Source organism: Nelumbo lutea, chromosome 4 (assembly GCF_056320005.1).
Source record: "Nelumbo lutea isolate HS-2025 chromosome 4, American lotus-T2T, whole genome shotgun sequence".
Taxonomy (NCBI): Eukaryota; Viridiplantae; Streptophyta; class Magnoliopsida; order Proteales; family Nelumbonaceae; genus Nelumbo; species Nelumbo lutea.
The window spans coordinates 6,084,676-6,108,393 of record NC_142687.1 but is presented as its reverse complement, the minus strand read 5'-3'; the positions used below and the strand labels follow the sequence as shown (position 1 = coordinate 6,108,393).

The 23,718-nt window shown below is 37.4% G+C and overlaps 1 protein-coding gene and 1 pseudogene across 2 annotated transcripts; both read right to left on the bottom strand.

Moving 5' to 3' along the window:
- Positions 1–1,779: 1,779 nt before the first annotated feature.
- LOC148853593 (COP9 signalosome complex subunit 3-like) lies at positions 1,780–16,993 on the bottom strand (annotated as a pseudogene). Its single transcript, XR_016112876.1, has 5 exons — positions 14,802–16,993; positions 3,047–3,136; positions 2,471–2,631; positions 2,114–2,186; positions 1,780–2,042 (listed from the first exon to the last, which is right to left on the bottom strand). The product of XR_016112876.1 is annotated as a COP9 signalosome complex subunit 3-like (transcript).
- A 3,917-nt stretch (positions 16,994–20,910) lies between these two features.
- LOC148853592 (O-fucosyltransferase family protein) lies at positions 20,911–23,718 on the bottom strand. Its single transcript, XM_088984340.1, has 6 exons — positions 22,918–23,718; positions 22,541–22,709; positions 22,375–22,461; positions 21,987–22,270; positions 21,624–21,882; positions 20,911–21,259 (listed from the first exon to the last, which is right to left on the bottom strand). Exons 1-6 carry the CDS (start codon positions 23,601–23,603, stop codon positions 21,044–21,046), a joined length of 1,701 nt encoding a protein of 566 aa, XP_088840466.1. The 5' UTR covers positions 23,604–23,718; the 3' UTR covers positions 20,911–21,043.

The window sequence follows — 23,718 nt, the reverse complement described above, 5'->3', positions numbered from 1 at the left end:
CTGTCAAATTCATTCTTTTTTTATGTTACAAATTACACATGAATTACGTCGTAGAGACAGAACAGGGTGCATATGAGCTCCATTGGCTTTATGATGGAAAGCTACAGTGGCAGTCACATTCATTATGATATATGATACATACATACCATGTCTCCAACCATTCGTCTTCTGGCTTCTGGGCGCCAAGGGTTTGAGTAAATTACAAAGATGGGTCAGTATACATACATACCATGTCTAATATTTGCACTCCAACCATTCGTCTTCTGGCTTCTGGGCTCCAAGGGTTTGAGTAAATTACAAAGATGGGTCAGTAGGGGGGTGGGGCTCCCCATCGGGATCTCCATTCTTGCGGGAATCCCCACTTCCTGTGATTTTTAATATCAATTATTTTATTTTTTTATTTAAAATTTGAAAATACAATAATTAAAATTTACATTCCTATTAAAAATATTCAAATATATTCAACCATGGTTTTTAAAACCGACCCGGAGACCAAACTGGTCAAGGGTCCAATTACTGGGTTGAATGGTCCAACCATTTGAACCAAACAGTCAGTCCGTTTTGACAAAAATAAAAAAAATTAAAAAATTAAAAATGGTCAAAACCATTTGAATGATTTACCGCCCGGGTCAACAGTTTACTGACCAAAATTAACAGTTTTTAGAGAAAATCTGGTTTTGGGGAAAAACAAAACGTCACCTGACCAGTTCCCGGTTTTTCCGGTCCATTTTTAAAACCATGTATTCAACTATATATATTAGTGGGATCCCCACAGAGCAGGGATCGGGCTCTGTCCATCCCGTCACTTAGTGGCAAGGGGTATTTGTCGCAATTGAAAATTCAGGGAGCATTTGTCACTGACCCATAGTATAAGGGATCTTTCTAATTTACCCTTTTTATTTAAATCCATATCCACGACCACAACTACCGCTAATTTTTTTCCTCTAAGAATTTTGAAACACCTTTGTTCTACCACTAAATGTGGCACAAGAACCGAATAAGAGACATGCCGAGGACCATGTACTATGGAGTCATTTTAGAATTTTATGAAAGAAAAGGCATCTAGATAAAGTGGATAGCAAAAAGCTCAAGCGGAAAAAAATAAAAAAGAAAAGAAGGGGTCTATCACCCTCACCCAAGATGGTCCGAGCCATCTGAACTATTAGGAAGGATAGGCTGGATACCCACCTAATCTTGAAGTTACATTTTCACGCTTGTGAATTGAAATTTTACTTTGGAACCAAGGCCAAGGAAAATTCTAGGGCTTAAAAACAATTACTAATTTGATAATAACTGCAATAATGACAATTTAACCATTCAACCATTGCATGCTATATTCTAAGTAGACGTGTCTGTATCAAATTTCAATCTCAACACTAGATGATACCCCAATGACGAACCTAAGTTTCATTTTGTTTTTCTATTGGTAAATATCAACATCTATAAAAAAATAAACTACGGTTCATTTTCCCATTCAATGTGATAGCATCTACCATAAGTAACATGTATGTTAAAGAGCACATGGTATGACATTGTTTAGCTGGTTGATTTCTTTCTGGCACTTCTCTCCAATCCATGCTTTCTCAGCTAACCAAGGTCATACTTCCTAACTTTGATCAGGTAACACCTAAATCTTGCTCCCGGCTGCACACAACAAACATTCTATAATTTTGAACCATCTAAGATTTTTTTTCGCTTCTTCCCATTAGCAACATATGATGAGACCCACAAAGAAGGTGATGCTTTCACAGAATCAGGGTTCTACGCAAATGATTTCTCGTATCCATCTTGAATGATACCTCCCCAATAAGTTTAAACTTTAAAGCTCCTTTTTAACACAATGTATATCCTAAGATAACCAATTTGCTTTGCTTTTCCCATCGCCTCAATTGTAAAGCATATTTTTTACCCACTTTTTTCTTGCTATATGTACTAGGCAATTCTCAAAATGGGATCGATTTGTCTACTTTGCTTTACATGTTGAATTTCCGAGGGACAGTATCAAAATCATCAAAATCAAATCTATGACGCTCCCTCCCAGCCTGGGTACAGGTTTAATTAGATCGTTAAAAACTGTCTTGTGCTTGACAAAGAACATTCATAGTCGACATACCTTTGCCAGGTAAGCAGGACCACATGAGATATGATCATCCACAGCAGTAAGCTTCTTTGACAACGCCATTATCCTGTAAACAAGGTACATCATCGATCCCTTCATACTGGTACTTTCAGCCATAAGTTAACAGATTGAATTCTCGTCATATTATTTATCAAGGATTTCCACGGGTGAACACCCCCCCAGGCGTGCACGTGGGAAAAAAAAGAAAAAAGTATGCAATGAAATGAAAGCAAAAACAGGGAAAAGGCACACTTTTTAATCTGTCCTAAATGTTACAGAAAATATGATCGCAAGTCTTGTTTAGACTAGAGTTTCATTAGCCAACTAGCTAATGTTTGCATAGTTACATACCTTTGAATTGATGAATCAATATGATCTATCATTTGACTTTTGACATGTCTTATATTGTTCAGAATCCTCATGAAAGCTGACCATTCCATCCTTCTGACTGATTGTTGCAAATATCTCACCATCTTGAATTTGGAGAAAGAATACTAGAATTGAACCCATACCTAAACAGAAAAGCACCAAAACAAATTACAATCAGTACGGACTAAAGTTTCAAAGATACCATTTGAATGACATGCATCTCTGCTTCCTTGGGGGTATTCAGTTGTACTGTGTTAGCAATATCTTGAAGTGAAAGAGTTAAATATGTCTGAGTCAATCTCTGGATATTTCTCTTATATACAGATGATACAACCTGTTTCACTAATCCAAGATTGTTGTCCCGACACAAAAGACAAGCTCTTTAGATGAAGATTTCTAGCAGTAAGATTCTGTTATCCCAAGGAGCGGAATCCAATGGATTATTTCCAAACACCTCTGAAGGTACTGAAACAATGTCTCCCAGTTTGCCTCAACAAGGATCATATAAATCAATGTTAACTTGTGGAACAAAACAAAGTAAAATATAAGAAAGCTCACGCATTGAAATTTCTCCTTGTTTGTCTCAATACAACTTTGTAATTCTGAAAATTCCCCAGTGCTGTAACTATTTGCCAAGTCAATGTAAGGCTGCAAGAGGATTTGAATAGTTAAACAATACAATTTAAAACTTATGATGCCGCAAGGAAAGATGGAAAATGATATACATATTACATAATAAAGCAAATAAAAAATTACACAGGAGGCACATTAAAAGCCCAACTTATTTGTGCAGAAGAGAGAAATTTCATCTCAGAATATGTATGCAGTTACAGTACAAGTAGTATAAAGCACGAATACAGACCACCAATGAAAAGTTTTACAAGAAATAAAATAGAAACATTTGACAAAGGTCGTCAGACATCAAGTTGACAAGAAATGGCAAACAATCATACTTGGGAAGTTAGGAGCATTGAATCCATGACCAAACTGGCAAATCAAAGTAACAAGATGAGAGTTGTCTGTTGTGTTTCCCGTTACACTTCTATGGTTGCACCACAAGATGAAGATACATGGACGTTTGCAGGAGAAGTCACACTTAAGAGCAAACACTGTCTCACCATTGTGAAATATGCGAAGCCTTCATCATGAATTCACCAATGGAGATCCATATATCTTCATCTTGTTGTGCAATCAGAGAACAAAAAACACAATCCTGTCTAGTAATGCAGCATTGAACCAGGTATATGACAATTGCAAACAGAGAACAAAACAGACAATGCCGTCTAGTAATGTAGCGTTGAACCAGGTATATGACCATTGCAATTTTTCGTTGCAAGTGAACCTAGTGAGGAACTATCAATTGACATGGATTCTAATATCATTTCTCCGTAAAAGTCAAAGATTAGCCTCTTGGTTTCCATATGAATTTGGTGACCACTAAAGGCAAACTTGGTGAAGACATCACTAACTTTGAAGTCAACTCAACATAGCTTAGCCTTAATCCCAACTATTTGGTCTGTTACATGAATCCTGCCCCACCATTATGCTCTATCAAGAGCCATGTTTTCGGTCAAATTATAAGCCTATAAATCATTACCTATCACTCTCATACCACATTTTCCTTGGTAACTGGAGAAAATATAAGTAGATGCAACTTGGCTGAGTTGCTAGATAGGAAATTTGTTGCAACTGATACATGGACAAGTACATGTGGTCACAGCAAACTTGGCTGAAAACTAAAATCCATGATAATGCATATAGGCCAGTGTTTTAAAAGTGCAAGGGCCAATTTGCGCCTGAGGCACAAGGCGCAAGGCGAGGCATGTGTCTTTTTAAGCAAGGCGCAAAATTACAAAAAAAAGCTACAAAAAAATAAGAAAATAAAAAAAGCCAAAAATGTTAACAAATGCAAAAAATTCAAAAAATATTAAGCATAATGTTAATAAAAAATATAAACTTAAATTTTAAAATAAATATTTTAAAAAACCTATTATCTAAAATTAAAATACATAAACATAACATGTAAAGTGTATTCAAATGAAAATTTAAAAATAAAAGCAAACATATAAAGCATTTTCAAGCATGTAAAACCCACAATCTCTTTTTCTCCTTAATCGCATTGCTTCAAGTAGCTAATGTGATGTAAAACATATTGCATTCTTGATTCTATGAGTCGCCTTTGTACCGTGCCCCATGAGGCAAGCCCGAACAAATCTATGTTGGGGTTTGAAATTCTTATTTCTCACATAAAAATTAATGATTTTATAACTTTCATTGCCTTTTAAGAAGATATTTTATTGCAATGAATGAATGAACAACATTAGCAAATAGGGGGTTCTCGGAGCGTTAGACTCGAAAAAAAAAAAGCAAAAAGCACAAAATTTTAAAAAGGCGCACGCCTAGGCGCCTTTTGAAAGGGGTGCACCTAGGACCTGGGTGAGGCACATACCCCCCCAAAATGCGCCTCGCCTGAGGCACTCCTTTTAAATCACTGATACAGGTGCTAATATGTGTCAACACAGTACACCAATATAAAAAACATGGAACACAACTCAACCTAAAATTCCATCCGGATGAGTCTGGCATGGAAAGTGATATTAATCCTTCTATAATCTAAGACCATAACAAACATTGTGATGGTGAGTCCACAAAAAATATGTTTCTTCTGAATAGAATTCATCAGAATGGTCTCAATGTATGGAACCAATTCATCAGAATGGTCTCAATGTATGGAACCATTTTTTCCTCCCTTTCATTTGTTTTCACCTTCACCTTTGAACATTTTGGAACTATTCTCTTCCCCAACGACAGGAAACAGGGAAGCTTTTTTTGACCTACACCAACACTACCTTTTATATATAGAAAGGTAAAGTATTGTGTATTGCTATAGTAGAGATGTATAACACATACACCAAATCCTTTGTACAAAGAGAATCTGTACGACAGGAGTAAAAATCAGATGAGGTGATCATTAACAGAATAGTTGGCACCCTCAGATCTTGGCTAGCTGTGCATCACCTTTTAATAACAAAAGCAAGATGAAAGAACTCCTACATATATCATTGGAAATAAGAGTTGCACCTTTGGGTACTTATGAGTCCGGATCTGCTCCTCACAGAGTGCTCCTCACACTGTCCTCACAGCATGTGTCAGCCGCACATCAGGAACATCTCCCGTACTTGTATGTTATTATTCATGGGAGATGTTCCCAATACACGATGGGATGTTGATGTGAGGTCGGTGTGAGGAGAAGATCCCAATTCAGTATTTATAGGAGAGGAATTTGAGACTCAAAGATTTCATCTTGAGATGATGAACCACAGTTGCTGAATTTTCCTGCAGAAGAACACAGATAGACATTTATTGGACACCACCTGAAGGTCCTGAATTGGGTTGCATAATGTTAAATGATGGATGCTGTTTGGTTAGCCAAGGTCCATCAGGTCTGGGTGCTGCTTTCAGAGACCATCATAGAATTTTCAGCTATTTGGAACAGCAGGTGATGGATTTTCCTTAAAGGCCAAGCTTCTAGCTCTCTTGCAAGGGTTAAGACTTTGCCTATTTATCAGGATGGGATGGAATGGGAGATTTCCAATTAGTCATTGGTAGGGCTGTCAATGGTCTGGGCCAACCAAACAGACCTGACCTGACCTGGTACATAGGGTCTGGATATGCAATCCGAGTTCATATTAAGTGTTTATAATAGGTTAGCCCTGGTTGTTCTAACAGTTCTTTTACCCTATCATGGGGTGAAGGATTTTCCACATACTAATAAAAAAATGAGTATAGGAAAAAAATTAGAAATGTTGAGATGGAAGAGTGGGGAAGCTAAATATGATAGAACAAGAAATGAACTTATCCGAAGGAACCTACCAATAAGTGTCAAAATGAGAAAAAGTAAACTAAAATGACTTCGTCATGTGCAGACTGAAAGAAAACCATCTACAGCTCCAGTGAGAATTTGTTACAAGTTGATAGGTCTAGATGAACTAGGGGAAAACCGAAAACCAAAAAGGACATGATTTGAAGTAGTAGAAATGATGTAAGAGTCCCTAATTTAACAATTGATATGGCACTGAACAGAGGAGAATGGCAGAACAGGATTCATGTAGCCATCTTTTTTTTTATCAGTAATAGAATCAATTCATTAAAAAATTCAGTTGTGCTTAGTTGAGACATTGAAAAAATTCACCAAACATAAGGCTAAAAAATTGTCTTTAAGAAGGACATGGATTAATGTATTACTCGTCACAATTAATTGTTTCTATTTGCCTATAAAATGTTGTTTATAAAGCCTAGGGATGCCAATGGGTCAGGTTAAATGCTAAATGCAGTTTGGGTCGGGTTAGGGTTTTAGGTCTTCAACCAAAGTCAGTTTAGGTTTCACTGACCCAAGCTGTCAGGTCATGACACCCCTACATGTATAGAGGGTATTCTTGCAATTTGGTATTACTTATAACCCCATATCATATTGAAGTTTAGGATTTTATTTTCATGTTTGTTTTGGCTTTTCTTCTTTCACTGTGGAGAAACTGAGAAAGCAACACCATGGAACCCATAAACCAAATTCAAGCTTACATTAATAGCTCTTGATTTTTCAAATGTGTTATAAAAAATACAATTGAAAGACTACAAGTTGGGTCAGGTCGGTAGCAGGTTGAACCTTATTAGGTCGTTTTGGGTTCAAGTTGGACCAATGGAGGGACAGGTTAGGGTGAAGGTAAATCTGTACCAAAGCCAACCCATTGACATCCCCAGTCAAGCCAAATCTGAGTTAACCCAGAGTGCCAGACAAACCCAACCAAGACTTAACTCAATCCTGAGTAGTACTAAAGTTGAAGAATTAGCATCTTGGGTTGGGTATCCTTAGGTTTGGGTTGATCATAAACCTTAACTAACTCATCCAATTTGAACTCACATCCTCTGCACCACCAGCCAATAGCAATCTGCCACACCATCTTGAAAAATGACTTTAATTTTGAAATGGAAAATTACAGGCTGGAGTAGCAGATTTCTATTGGTCTGATGCAGAAAATTTTCTGCACCAATGGTGCAGAGAATTTAACTCATCCAATTTGCACTACCAAATAACCAAATAAAATTAGAGGCACCATTAGAAGTTTCACCCCTAGGGCAGAACTCAACAGATCATATCACCTTTATAACCAATTATTTATTTATGTATTTTTTTTTGTAAACATTGTTGGTCTATATAATATACAAATCATATTCCAGAAAATGATAACTCAAAATATTTATAATGTTTGCATGTGCAAAGAAATAGCCTCACCCAAGGCCTCATTTGATTTGGTGTCTTTTCAACTTCAATCTGAGTTGGTTGTATGGAATATTTTCAAGCCAAAGCTCATACGGACTCACTAGTTAGATCTATACTTTCAGTCATTCAGCCATATGTGCTTTTGAGAGTCTGGACCAGAGCTAAACCACTTCACATTGCATCTCATGTCTTTCAGCTCAATGGGATCCTACCTGCTATGGCAAGATCAGTCCAACAACATGAAGCTAACCTGTTCTCTTCGTTTAAGGACAAACTTTATTGAATATGATAAAAGAATATTATGTACATGAACCTTGGCTCCCTTTTTTTAGACAGTCCTTCACCATCTACCACTACTATTACTTCAACTATAGTTTTCTCCCCCCCCCCCCCCCCCACCACAATACATTCATTCCCTGATAACCCCTTCTTTTGCAAAATCAGCCATATAGCTTGCTGGTCTCGGTACCCAAATAACTGAAACAACCAACTCCCTTGCTAGTTGTTTAGTTTCTCTTAATACATATCTTTATTGCCATATCATTCTTCAGACAGACAGCCTACTAGAGTCATGGAATCTCTTTCCAGCACAATGTTCCTCTTCTTCAACCTTTTATCTAACTTTAGTCCATGAAGTATGACTGTCAATTCTGCTCTAGTAGAGTTCACGACAACAATAAGACTTGAGAATATTCCTATGACAACTCCATGCCGGTCTCTGAACACACCTCCAATATTTGACAAACTTGGATTCCCCAAACTGCACCCATCAAATTTGAGCTTAATTTGATTTGAAGCCAGTGAATCCACACCTTTTGTTGTTCTTCTTCTTCTCTATAATCAACTGATCACCATAGTTGTCAAGGCGACGCCTAGGTGACAAGGTGCCCTTTGAGGCTCGCCTCGCCCAATCACCTAACAGTTTTCCACTTCCTACTATAAAATACTTTTTTATTCATTCTTTTTTGAGATTATAATTATAAAATAAACATTATTAAACTAAAATAATCATTTTGTGTGTTTATATACTAATTTCTTTTTATTATTTTCTTCTTTATATACTAATTTCTTTTTTATTAGGGTTTAATCAACACAAACATTGCTAAATGCTGTATGGAACCCTCAAAGACTTAAAAACCTGAACCAATAAGTAAGGAAGAACTAAAAATTTTATCTAATTAGCACATTTTCCTCTTCCATATATTCTTCTTCTTCTACTTCTTCTTCTTCTTCTACTACTACTACTACCAATACTTTTTATTTTCTTCTTTTCCTATAACAAAAATAAGGGTTCAGCCCCTATGTTTTTTGAATTTTATTTCCCTTCTTCCTTTTCTTTTCACGAATATGTTGATTTTCTATACTTTAATATAAAATCCATACTTTAATTATGAAAACCATGAATAATTATTAAAGAAATATGGTTATGGTACCTAGGGAACTATCCTAGCATCTATTTTTTAACATAAAAAATTCATCGCCTAGGCGACTAGGCGACTAGGCACCCCCCAGTCGCCTAGCCTCACCTTGGCGCCTTGAAAACTATGCTGATCACCCTCTTCCCCTTCAATTTTTATTTCTTTTCTATGCTCATTCTATATTCTTTATGTCTCTACTGAACATTCAACATAGTGTTTTGGAATGGTAGAATACTGATGTATTTCATTCTATTGCCAATCGACATATTTATACAGTAAGCTGCTGCAATAAATAGAAAGAAAAAAAATAGAAAGTACAAAAATAGAAAGAAAAAACTTTCTAAATCAATCATTCCACAATCCTAGGAATATATACAATTCTATTTTTACACAACTACCAAATATAGATCTGCACCAGTAACCCCACATTTTCCAACACTCCCCCTCAAGCTGGTGAATAGAGATCCTCCATTCCCAGCTTGGCTATAATTCTTCGAAAGTCTATACTATTGATTCCTTTAGTAAGTACATCGGCCAGTTGTCCTTTTGTAGACACATAGAGAGTGCAAATCAACTTGTTGTCCAATTTCTCTTTTATAAAGTGTTGGTCAATTTCGATGTGCTTCATCTTGTCATGTTGAACAGGATTGTGAGCAATATTGATGGCTAACTTGTTGTCACAATATAGTTTCATAGGCTCATCTCGTGGAATCCTCAGGTCTTCGAAAATTATCTTCAACCAGAGTAATTCACACACTCCTTGTGCCATAGCCCTGAATTCTGCCTCTGCACTTGACTGAGCAACTACATTTTGCTTCTTACTCCTCCAAGTGACTAAGTTTCCTCCCAATAAGGTACAATAACCAAAAGTGGACCGTTTATCAACTGGAAATCCTGCATAATCGGCATATATATATGCTTCAAGAGCCAGTCCCCCATTTCTTCTGAATAAAATTCCTTTTCCTGGATTGGCTTTCAAATAGTGCAGAATTCGATGAGCAGCCTGCAGATGAACCTCTTTAGGATTATGCATAAACCGACTTATTACACTTACAGCATATGCAATATCCGATCGTGTATGTGCAAGATAAATGAGTTTTCCAACTAGTCTTTGGAACATCTCCTTGTCTACACTTACATTCTCGTTGACCTCTCCAAATTTATGTTTGGGATCTATAGGCGTGGAAGCTGGTTTACATGCCATATTTCTTGTTTCTCTCAAAAGGTCAACAACATACTTTTGTTGAGAGATAAAGATGCCTTGTTTAGAATGTGCAACTTCAATTCCGAGAAAATACTTTAGTCTCCCCAATTCTTTTATCTCAAATTATCTGGCAAGACAGTTTTTTAATGCTTCCTTCTCCTTTTTATCATTCCCAGTAACGATTATATCATCCACATAGACTAATAGTGCAGTAACTCCCCCCGAGGCTATGTGTTTGATAAACAATGTGTGGTCACCTTGACTTTGCTATTAACCTATACTAAGCATCACCTTCGTAAACCTTCCAAACCATGCTCTCGGGGATTGTTTGAGACCGTATAGTGCTTTCTTCAACCTACAAACGTTGTTCCCTTTAATGCCTTCTCCAAAACCCGGTGGAATGTCCATGTATATCTCCTCTTCTAGATCACCATGGAGAAACACATTCTTTACATCAAGCTGTTGCAAATCCCAATTATAGTTAGCAACCAACGACAGTAACACCTTTACTGTATTCATTTTAGCTACTGGGGCAAAAGTCTTCTGATAATCTACCCCATAAGTCTGTGTATATCCCTTGGCTACCAGTCGTGCTTTGTACCTTTCTAATGACCCATCAGATTTGTACTTAATTGTGAATACCCATTTACAACCTACCGTCTTCTTGTTTCTTGGTAGATCCATAACTTCCCATGTGTGGTTTTTTTCTAGTGCCTCCATTTCCACTCTCATGGATTTTCTCCACTCCTTATTAGAAAGTGCCTCGGCTAGAGTATTAGGAATTGGAATGGTGTTAAGACTGGCTAGAAAACTTTTATGGGATTTAGAGAATCTTTGGAATGATACAGATTTGGCTAAAGGGTACAATGGGCGTTTGGTACATTCTCTGGTTCATTTTCTCAGTGCAATAGGTAGGTCATACTCATACTCAGACTGTGAAGGTGTAGGTTCAGGTTCTGAGCATCCCTCAGTTCTAGGATTAGGAGTTGAATCTTGGACTTGCACAAGTTGAGGATCTGGATTTCTTCTCCTAGAGTAAACCTGCATATATCTCACATTATCATGCACATCATTCGTGGGATTAACAGTGCCCGAATTTGGTTCAATGGTCGAGTTGTTTGACTCTTGTTGAGACTCGGGAATGTGAGGCTCAGAGGAATGTGACTCGGAGGGTTGTGATTCTTAATGATTGGATGTCTGTGAGGAGGGTAATACATCTAGGGAGAAAGGACTTGTGACCCATAGATCCAAGGCTTTATCTTCCATTAATGAGGGCTCCCCCTGAAGATAAGGTTGAGTGAAAAAAGATTTTCCTTCCTCAAATGTGACATCGATGGAGGTGTAGAATTTTCTGGTGGCTGAATGATAACATTTATAACCTTTATGAGTTGGGGAATATCCCAAGAAGACACACCTGATTGCTCGTGGGTCTAATTTTCCCTTATTATGGACATGAACAAAGGCAGTGCAGCCAAAAATTCTTGGTGTGAGATTATTTGAGATTCGAATATCAGGGTAAAATTGAGAAATGACTTGTATTGGGCTTCGGTTGTCAAGAACTTTAGATGGTAGTCTATTTATGGTGTAGGCAGCAGTAAGGACAGCTTCCCCCAAATATTGTTTTGGCACCTGATTTTGAAAGAGAAAGGCTCGGGTGGTTTGCAAAAGATGGCCATTTTTTCTCTCAGCTATCCCATTCTGTTGGGGAGTATTAACACAAGAGGATTCATGCACAATGCCTTCTTTCTGAAAAAATGGGGACAAATTCTGATTAAAATAATCTGTAGCATTATCAGATCGAAACCTTTTAATTCTCACACCAAACTGAGTTTGGACCATGTTATGAAAGTTGGGAAGAACCGTACCCACATCAGATTTAGACTTAAGAAAAAAAATTCATGTGACCCTAGTGCAATCGTCAATAAAGGTGACAAACCATCTAGAACCAGTAATGTTGAGAATTTGAGAAGGGCCCCATATATCCGAATGAATCAAATAAAAAGGAGTTGAAGATCTTTTATTGCTGATTGGGAAAGAAACCCTTTTGTGCTTAGCAAGTTCACAAACATCACAATGAAAGGTTTCAACATCAATTCCTTTAAACAAGGAAGGAAGCATTGTTTCTAAAACAGGAAATGAAGGATGACCGAAATGGAAGTGATGACGCCAAATTAAATATTTATTGGAGGTAGATAAGAATGACTTGTGTGTGACATGCATAACAGTGTGAGATGGTTTGCTGGTTGCTTCACGGTAGTAGAGTCCATCCCTTTCTTTAGCAAGTCCAATCTTCTTCCCCAAAACCTGGTCCTGAAATACACAATAAAAAGGAAAGAACACAACATTGCAGTTCACATCTTGGGTGAGTTTATGTATAGAGATAAGGCTAGTGGATAACTTAGGAATATGAAACACATTTTTAAGTAAAAGGGATGGAGTAATTTGAATATTCCCAATCCCTGCCACTGTGGTAAAAGAACCATCAGCAACAAAAATTTTTCTATTACTAGGACATGGTGTATATGTGAGAAAATGTAGTGAAGAGGGTGTCATGTGGTCAGTAGCTCCAGAATCAAGAATCCATGGAAAAACACTAGCCGAGGCATGTAATCCTAGAGATAAAGACTCACCTGAGAGAGCAAGAGAGGTAGAACCACTTCCTGGTTTCAAGGATTTCAGGAAGCTCCTTAGCCTTTCAATTTCTTCATCATTAAATGGTCCCTGACTTGAGTGTTCTTGCTGCGGGGTTGTGGAGACATTATGGGCCTGTTGAACTCCTTTTGAAACTCCTCGATTTCCCCATTCCTTGCTGGACGTGGGAGGTTTCCCATGCAGTTTCCAACACTGATCTTTTGTGTGTTTGGGCTTCTTGCAATAGGTGCACCAGAGGTTATCGTTACTATCACGGGTAGTTGTGTCACGAGCCAAGTTGCGATTGTTTTCACCCTTTGAACCACTGTAACTTCCTCCCCTTGCCACCATTGCTGAGCCTTCGGAATCTTTAGGCTCAATCATGATTCCACGACGGCTTTCCTCAACTCTGACAAGAGCTATGACTTCATTCAATGGAGGCACTTCTTCTTTGCCAAGAATTTGTATTCGAACCTGATCAAATTCAGCATTCAGTCCGACCAAAAAATCATACACCCTATCTCTTTCAATAAAATTCTTCAAGATCACAACATCATCAGGGCACTTTGTCTCAAGAACCCGATAATGATCAAGCTCATGCCATACATTTTGCAGCAGATTTGTATACTCTGTAACACTTCAACTCCCTTGTTTGGCCGCCACTGTCTTCACTTTGACCTCATAGACATGAGCAGCGTCATGGGCTTTGGAATAGGTTTGTCGGACAACATCCCAAATAGCCTTTGCAGAGGGAAGAAACATACAAGTATCATTGATCTCGGGTGTCATTGAACTCCACAACCATGACATAATCATGGAGTCCTCTTCGTCCCAAGCATCAAAATTTGGCTCGCTCAACTTTGGCCTTGTTCCAAGAAGGTGACTAATTTTTCCTTTTCCCTTCAAATAGGTACGCACTAGTTGTGACCACTTCAAGTAGTTCTGGCCATTCAGTCTATATGTTGCCTGAATATTCTGCAAATCACTAGTGTGAGGATGAGAATTTGTTGCTCTTTCATCGGTTTGGACGGGAGAACTTGTTGCAGTCATGTCGGATATTGTTAATGGAGGAAAAATAAGGCCAGTAGGGAAGGAGAATAAAGGAGGGAAGAACTGACGGAATAAAGGAGAATAAAGGAACACTACTGGTTACAGATCAACACTAAAGGTCAGAAGAGAAAAACACGAAAAAACTGGCAATGAAGGCCGAAAAAAATCTCAAGGTTGACAAATCTAGAGCTCTGATACCATGTTTTGGAATGGTAGAATACTGATGTATTTCATTCTATTGCCAATCGGCATATTTATACAGTAAGCTGCTGCAATAAATAGAAAGAAAAGAAAATAGAAAGTAGAAAAATAGAAAGAAAAGAAAATAAAAAGTACAAAAATAGAAATAAAGAAATAAAAATAAAAAACTTTCTAAATCAATCCTTCCACAATCCTAGGAATATATACAATTCTATTTTTACACAACTACCAAATATAGATCTGCACCAGTAACCCCACGTTTTCCAACACATAGCAGGGGCTACATCCCTTTATTTGTTTATCTACATTCTTGATTTATCATTATCACACACATGGATACATTTTCCCTTTAATTCCACATTTAATGTTTGATTCTTTCATGTTAGATTACTTTTAGGTGTTTGCTACATGCTACAACGCCACTTTACATCTAACATATACATCATAGACACCTATTCACTAGAAAAGATGCAAACAGATGTTCTAGAAAATAATAATAATAGCAATGTAGAAAGAAGATAGAGAAATTACCCAAATTAGCAATAGAGAAAGAAGTCCTGGCTGATCAATCTCAAAGATATCCTCCTCCAAGATGCTTAAACCAGTTTTATAGCTCTTTGCCAATAAACAAAGGAGGAAGAAATCTGGATGCAAAGTAGTCTAATGTTCAGAGGAAGACTGAAGCTTTCTAATAGTAGTCCTCAAAGGAGCTACACCCAATATTGGTTCTTGAAGCAGTATAACTTGATCCTTGAACCTCTTGCAAAGAGAAGTAATTGTAAGTAAAGAAATTAATGCTTAGCCCATTCTAGAATCTAGAATGTTAAGATAATCCAAATATGGCAAATACATTTGCTTTAGTGGTAGTGTTGCAAACATTTATCAGGTGCCAAATGTATCTGCTCTGCCAAGCAAGAATTGATAAATGTAGCAATAGAAAGAACAAGTTCAATAGGTTGCTCTTTTGATATTGGAGCAGAAGCATATGCCTCCCTATCCAAACCACAAATGTCAAAACAGTATATCAGCTTTACCCAATAACCAGATAATGGAACTGAAAATCAAAATATCATCAAGCACATTCGAGGCTGTTGTTAGCTTTTCCTTTTCTTCCTTAACAGTCCACACATATTTATCGTGTACATCTGGAGGGATTTTTGGCTAAATCTGGAGTGGGAAGGGATTTTTTGCATAGTGACACCTCAATGCCTTTGTAAATCTTGGAGGTTTCCTTTTTTGGGTTTTGGGTTTTGGTTTAGCTGGAGCTTTGTACATCCTTTCTTCTTTTAATGAAAGTTAACCTTTTCTCTCTAAAAAAAAAAAAAAAGAGTCTGCACATATTTACCATAACATGTTAGAATAAAAGGCCAAAGGGAAAAATAAAAAGAAAAAGGGTTAGTGTGGCATGTGCTGACAGTCCATCAGATAGGGAACCCAGTGGATTGGCATTGTGTTCAATCCCAATAGCCTCATCAGCCCTGTACCTAATCTTATGTCTATTTTAAAACACATGGCAATGGTTTTTCAGCCAAAAACTTTCATGAAGGCATGAATGGAGGGAGAGGAAGCCGCAGATTCCCTTTGAGCTCCAAGCTTACCATACTGAAGATTCCCAAGTCAAGTCATGGAACTGGCTATGGTGGGTCTACCATGGATACACTGGATTGGTATGCACCTTTATCATTATTTATTTTTATCAGTGTTCAGTATCACTAAAATTGATTTCTACAATGTGCCTTTATTACGTTATCACTATCTTATTACACGATCATTAATTCAGTATTAAGTATCATTAAAATTGGTTTTCCTTATGCAATATGGAGATATTTATATGACCGCACACTAACGCCATGGTATCAAGGACAAAACAACACGTTATTTAAGGTCCTCCAACCCTAAAACGATACGATTAGTATTATTAAGATGAAAGAACCGGAACTCGATAAAATTAAAAAGGAAGATAAAAGCTAAAAAAGCAACAAAGCCGCACATTTCATCAACATAATGAATCCATAGCCAATCGAAAACGAAAAGAATGCATCGTTAAAAGTAAAGTTAGCCGAAAATCAATTTGAAACTTCTTTGCAATGTCGAATGATCAAAACCCGTTTCAGACTTAACCCTAATTGTTTCTTACAATTTCAATGCTTCAAAATTCACCTCGAATAAGACCAAAACAGAAATAAACGGATGTCATTAAAAACCAGGCAAAAAGCGTACAACTTCAAAAGTATAGAAGCATAGAGAACTTGGTAGCAGGAAGCACAAATGCAGAAGATTGTGAATGGAATGCAAGTTACAGGATATAGAGATATCCGAGAGAATGTTTAGCAGAGTCGAGTTGCTCCAAGAAAGAGGTTAATCGAGGCGCCTCAGATTTGAGAGATTCCTCGGCTAGTTTCAAGAGGTTATGAAAATGAGAAATATCCTCCAAAAGCCCTTGCATGTGAGCGATCAAAGCTTCGATAGATTCCATGTGAGATTGGGTGGATTGATTGATCGATCAATCAAATTTATCAGGAAGGTGACGAATAAGAAATTCCACTCCCACTCCGCCGCTTGCCGGGAGTCAACGCATCTTGAACTACCTCCCTACTGGCAATTGCCTAGCCCGAGTTTGGGCCCGAACCCGAATCATAACGTGGGCTTTGGTAGATACCAGCCCCGCTTCGTTGAAGCCCGGTCCATCCATCTTCTCTATATAATGCTAATTTGGCCTCACGTCAATATCATCATCCGAAAATTTTGATCAATCTCTCTCTCTCTTCATTGTGTCACTATTTTATTAGTGGGTTCAGAGGCAAACTTAAACCTGAGTTCTGATGCATTAGAATAATGCTCCAAGCTATTTATCTTATCTGATTTTCAGATTAATTGAAACACAACAATTTTGTCAAGATATTTTGCTAAAAATAGTTGATAACTTTGTTTTGGTTCCTTATAGCTTATTATATACAGATTGAAATTGAGTGTAGAAAAGTAGGAAGAAGGAAAAGAAAATAATATTTAAACCGTTAACTTGTGGCATAAGGAGTCTTGTGATAGTCAAGTTGGTCTAAGCCCAATGCAAGCATTTTTTTGGGCTATGTTTTTTAAAACAATCTTTTATTAAATAAATTTAAAATCTTATTAATGTAATTTAAATGAATAATAATTAAAATTAACTTTGAAATTAATAATTTCTTATTTTATTAATTTTTCTTAATTGATATCATTTTTAAATGAAACTTACATGGTTTTGTAATTGATTAATTTTAGTAAACACAGATTTATTAATGCTACTAATTAATTAATTATTACTATTGTTACATAAATCTATATTAATCTTTATAATACTTAAATTGATTTTAGCTTTTACTAATTATTAATTTATAATCTAATTTCTATTGGATCGGATTCAAGTATACCCCAATTTCAAATCCAATATGATCCGTTTGCATCCTGGGATATGATGCATAAACTCATGTCCTCTCACCTGACCTCACTATTAATGTTTCATTACAAATGTAGAGAAAAATGGATCTAATTGGCTTCACACACAGGGAATCAAATAAATAAATAAATATATATATATATATAGCACCTACGTCTTGATACAGCAATTAAAAATAAAACGACTCACCATTCAGTTACTCCTCTTCCCATGTGCCCCATCTCTAACCAAGCAAAACAATGCTGAGGGAAAAAGAAAGAGAAAACAACCTACAAAACCACTGCCAAACATACAAAATAGCACATATTATTGTGCTGACCCATATATTTAGCAAAGCTTACCCAATTGCTTCAAATATCCATTTTCACATGGCAGAACTTGACTGAATGGCTTTAAATCCAACCAACAAAAGAATTAGCGAAAAGAAAATCATCAAACCTTAGACCGATACTTGTAGAAGCAAAGTAATTGAAGGTGTCAAGATATAAAGTTGTTCGGATAACAAAAGATGAAATCTCGACAAAGTCTTTGCAATAGTCCCAAACCTAGTTCAAACTTTGGAACTCAAAAGATTGGGATATTCAACTCTTGTTGTTTACTCGGTCTCAACCCGTACGGCTGTAGCTTCAGAGTCCAAAGCTAAAAGCTTTGGAAAATAACCCTTAGAAAACAAACCATGGTTTAGTATATAGAAGCAAATAGATAGAACGTATTCACCTACAAAGGCAGGTTGACAATAGCGTGAGAATTATTTAAGCCATTTTTAGTCATCTTCTTTGCCCGAGGACAAAATAGGTCCTGTGATGACCCGTTTTGTTCTTTGACATTTTTAAATGTATTTAATCTGTTTTTTTTTTTTCATTCTCCAATCATTTCCAAACATTTGAGCTGTTAAATAAAAAATTGCAAGGTTTAAGGTCTCATATTTAACCATTTAAGATATTAATAGTTTGGATCATTTCGTTTTACTAAATAGAGAGATTTGAAGCTGTTTTTTACAATCCTTTATATAGAAAGTATCTAAAAAATGGTCTTCTACCTCTGTTGTTCATTGCAATCCATAATCTACACTTGATTACATTTGGAAACTCTAAATAAACTGAATAAAAAAGTGAGAAATTGGAACTACTGAGGCGTTTGGATAAGAACATAAACAATATTTGAAAGAGAACCTATTCAAGCAAAAAACAAAATGAGATGAAGGATGAATATACTGAGAAGATTTTGATTGCAGAGCTTGCTTACCTTATATGTGGAGATTGGTCGAAACTTGAGAAGAATAGGTTGAGTTGAGCAAAAGACGTGTTGAGCTCAAAAGGAAGGAAATATTTTGCTTTCATCCTTCGAAGGCAAGCGTCTCCAATGAGCTTTTGATGCTGACATGGAATTTTTAGAGAAACGAAAAATCTAAAATTCAAAAACCAGAAAATTGGGAACTGCAGCTTGGAAGTAGTAGATCCGACCGGTCTCCAAGGAAGATGGTTGATGCAACATTACCCAGAAAGAAAAAGGAAGAGAAGTTGAGAGAGAGATCACACTACTATTCCTTATTCCGTTGAACCTTGGCTTTGGTTCTCTCTCTCTTTCTCTGTCTGTCTCTCTATGACTCCATTTCTTTCCATTAAATTCTAGGCATGGAAAAGAGTAAGTAGTTTTATCTATTATCCTTGTGTGCAGGATTGGTCAGGGAAACAAGTCACAACCTGTAATAAAGAGAGGTGATATGATTTTCCACGCGTTTTTCTCTTTGGGATGTTTACTGCTGCTGTAAGCATGCATTCAATCTCCATTACTAGGCTGAGATATGGACTTAAGTACACCAATACATCAACTATAAAAACAATTTGACAAGAATCCCCAAGAAATCTGCCAAGTATCTTTACACGAGCCATTGTCAATATTCAAGTCATTTGGATGTCTAAATGATCCTGGGTCCTTAATTTGTATAGTGAATTCGTGTTTTTGTGTACAGACTATTTTCATCTTCATCAGTCATCAGTCGGTCTTGTTTGCTCCTCAGCTCAGTCAAGAACTGTTGAAACACTATATTACGAGAAAAAAAACACCAGCAAAATTATACAGATCATATTTCTTCTTCCGTGTTTCTTTCCTTCTTTTGAATCCATAAGTGGAGATTAGCTGACTGTGTTGGCTAAGAGATCTTAGTGAAGTTTGAATATTATTAAACAGTTGATGAAGAGCAATTAGTTCAGTTGGTCATTCAGCATCTATCTTTGAAGAGGCACAGGTTTCAAACCTGAAGAAGTGCAAACTGTGTGTGTATTGATTGACAGTTGCCTGGCTATGTACCCTGCCACCACTGGCCTGTTAACTGGTCCAGCCTATTAACTGTTAGCAAGGATTAAAATATTGGTATGATACGCCCAATCATATTATATTTGGTCTATGAGATATTCTTGGATACACCATACAAAGATTTTTTTATTTCTTTTTTTTTTTTAATTTAAAACGATGAATGAAACCTTCTAATACCTATAAAATAGATAAAGTAAAAAAAAAAAAAAACAATGTATCAACCACTTGAGGATATCAGAGATATCAATATTTTAATTTGGCTATTAGTATTCCAACCTGCGATTCTTTTCTTCTAAACATCCAACCCCTAGACTTGAAAACAACAGGGGTACAGGGCCTACAGGCTTAACACCTACAACAAGGGTTATAGTTCGGGCCTGAAATATTAGCCCGAGGCTGGGCATTGGGCCTATGTCACTGAATAACTAATATAAAATTGGCCACATGATTCTTGTTTCACCATTTAAAGATCATATGACATATAATTATACGTATAAAATAGATGTTATAATTTATAAACATAAACTGTTATATAATATATTGCATATATTATACACTTATATAATATATCATATAATATAAAATAAAACATATGTAGTTATGTACATAGAAAGTGGATTTATGAGTATATATTGTGGGTTGGCCGGGCTAGAAATGATCACCACTCCTTGACTTGAGAACAATAGCTGTTTCATCTTGCAATGAAATCAGACTATACTCCTTTGACGTGCCCCAGTTGTCTTCGATAGACCGGTACTAAGACCAAATTAATTAGCATTCGAAGTACTCTAGTTAGTAGAGAAATTATGACTTAAATGCAACCACCGAATCAAGTTTCAATCGAGTAGCCAGTCGTTACAGCGAGTTGCTTATTTTCTTCAAAAAAAAAAAAGGAAATTTGTATACTGAAGATTGGAGAAATGGAAAACGTTAATTCGACAAGAAGCAGTCGGACCTCGGACGTTCGTAAGAAGATATGTTGAAAGGATAATTCGGAGGCTCGGGTCGGGAGTGGGGGAATGGGTTAAAGAGTACACATGCAATCGGGTATGGGATACGCAATCACATCGCGGTCTCTTTTGTTAGTCCTGGGCTCTGGCTGCCCTACCAGTGTCCTGTGCAGCTTCTTCATGATGCTGCCAAATTCTGCATCTGAAATGGAGTCATCCTCGAAATATGGTAGCATCGCTCGCTTGTTTGGCTTTATGTATTTCCTATGACCCGCATAGGCACGGTCACCCTGCCCAAATAGATTCAGATAGAACCCAAAATCTGTGTTAATAACAAATTCAAAGACTAATATGAAATATTAACCACTGGAGTGGTTGATTCATCTTTTCTATATACTAGTAAAAACTATTTATAATTTATGGTCAGTTTTTGAAAGTTATAAGTGGACAATTTCTGAATGGTTGTGAGTAATTTTTGAAGTGAGATTGAAGAACATATGTGCTCTCTCTTATGTCCACTGTATGCTTAGACAAGAGGGTAAAAAATGTTCAATAAAAATTCTAGAAAAAGGGGAATTCACAATTTTTTATAAATAATATAAATAAATAAATAATATATATAGTAGTAGTAGTTGTTTGTAGCTACGTACGTACCTGCATAGCACGGGCCATGTTACCACCATGGGAAGGCATGAAGACGTCGCTGCTGAGGGAGACAATGTAGTCGATTGCGGCCAGAGCTGAGGACCTGTTGACGTATGGTGCCAGCTCTCCATCCCTCGCCAGCATCTCCTTTGTTACCACGTTGGGAAATTCCATCATCAATGGCCGCAGCGCTCGACTTCCGCCAAATGGTTTTCCTCCTGCACAGTACACTCGTGCACTCCTTGGCGCACCCAATGCCTTCAGTAGCCTACCACCACCATTTTTTTTTGGAGGAATTCATTCGGTCATATTGAAATCAAATTAACCATCATTAATTTGTGATTTGACTGAGGGGTTCTATTATTAATTTACCTTGCAACTTCTAATGCATTGAGAGGACAAAACCCTGCAAGCCTCCGTTGATGGTGGCTCATATTCAACCTTCCCGTGAGATACTCCGGCCGAGACTCCCGTTCCATGGCAACAATGTCATCGTATTCAGGCCCTAAGCCGGTAAGACATCCAGTTCTGGCCCATACATCCTTCTCCAGTCGAAGATGCAACGCAATGTAAGGACCTTCAATCCATATCCTCCTTGCCAGCCTATTCCCAAGTTCCCTAATTGGAGCCGCAAATCTCAACGCATGAAATGATACCTGCACCACCCATGTCTCTCATCCTCATAATTCATTCTCTTTACTAGCACTCTAGCAGTTGGGCGATTAGTATATATATATGGGCGGGAAAGAAACATAGTTACCTTGCAGCGAAGCTTCTGAAGATCCGGAGGGAGATCCTTAGAAAGTTTAGAATCCAATCCTTTCAACACCAGAACACCTTCATTCAACTACAACAACAACTAGTAAAATGAGCGGAGGGATTTTGTTTTGTTGTTCATTGTAACTAATTAAATCCATCTTAATTACTTGTTTGAAGAATCTGGTGCGGATCCAAAGAGGTGAAACGTTGAAAGGAATTCGGGTCTCGATAGACTGCTTTGAGGTCAAATGAGTGGAGGGAAGGGATGATACAATCCTAACATCAGCTTGTAGCGTCCTTCTGAAATGTTCCGCATCAAAAATATCCGAAAATTCACTGCATATATAGCAATAATAGAACGAAATTTAATTGTAGAAACATAAAGGAAAATAGTATTTTGAATTCTTTCTGAAGAAGATTGGTCAAACCAAATCCAAATAAACAATATTGAAGCAACTACCCATTTGCAGTTTTGCACCAACTCCAATCATTCTTTATTACAGAAGAGCTTAGCTGCTTCTGCATGACAGGGGCAGAGTAGTACCTTTCGTCTTCCCATATCGGATTAACTTGCAAAATGGGCATAACCAAGGCGGCTTCAAGAATTCTAGCAATGACAACCGCGTCAACAATCTCGTTCTTCTGCTGATTCAATCCTCCTGAAGCCACAACTACCAAGAATCTCCTCTTCTCCTTGGTGATTCTCACGGAATCTCTTCTATACTCGACACTGAACTCCAAGCACGGCCGGTAACTCGCCCCGTCAGGCTGCTGCCAGAACTCCCTCTCCTCGGCAGTCGAGTTTCTGGTGACCCTGTGAGCCGGCAGCGGCAACATCGCACCACTCGACAGCCTCGGCACGTCCTCGTCGTCATCGGCCGACACAATCTTGGATAGCGAAGATAAAAGTAATGGAGAGTATGGAGGCGAGAGAGATGAGAAAGAAGAGTAAGGAAATCCGGATGAAGAAGCCATGAGATAACACGGTATCGAGTGCGGAGAAATGGGTGCGAGGTCGATTCTTGAAATTCCAAGGAGAAGGAAAGCGGCAAGCAGGAAGATACACACGAGAGAAGGAATTCCGTAAGAACAGAGCCTTTGGTTTCTTGGGACGTTCTTCTTCGGACAGAAGTGAAGTGATTTAAGTGGAGAGATCGAAAAAAGAGATTGAAAGAAATCAAATGGGTTAAGAGTAATGAATGGGTTCTTGGTGTTCTTTGATCTCGCCATGAACGAAAAATTGGCATGCCTCTCTGCAACTAACAAGGAAGCTCTTCTTGCATCTTCTGTACTTGATGACTTGGGTGAATTTTGCGAGAAATTTGTTTATGTTGGGAAAACTTGG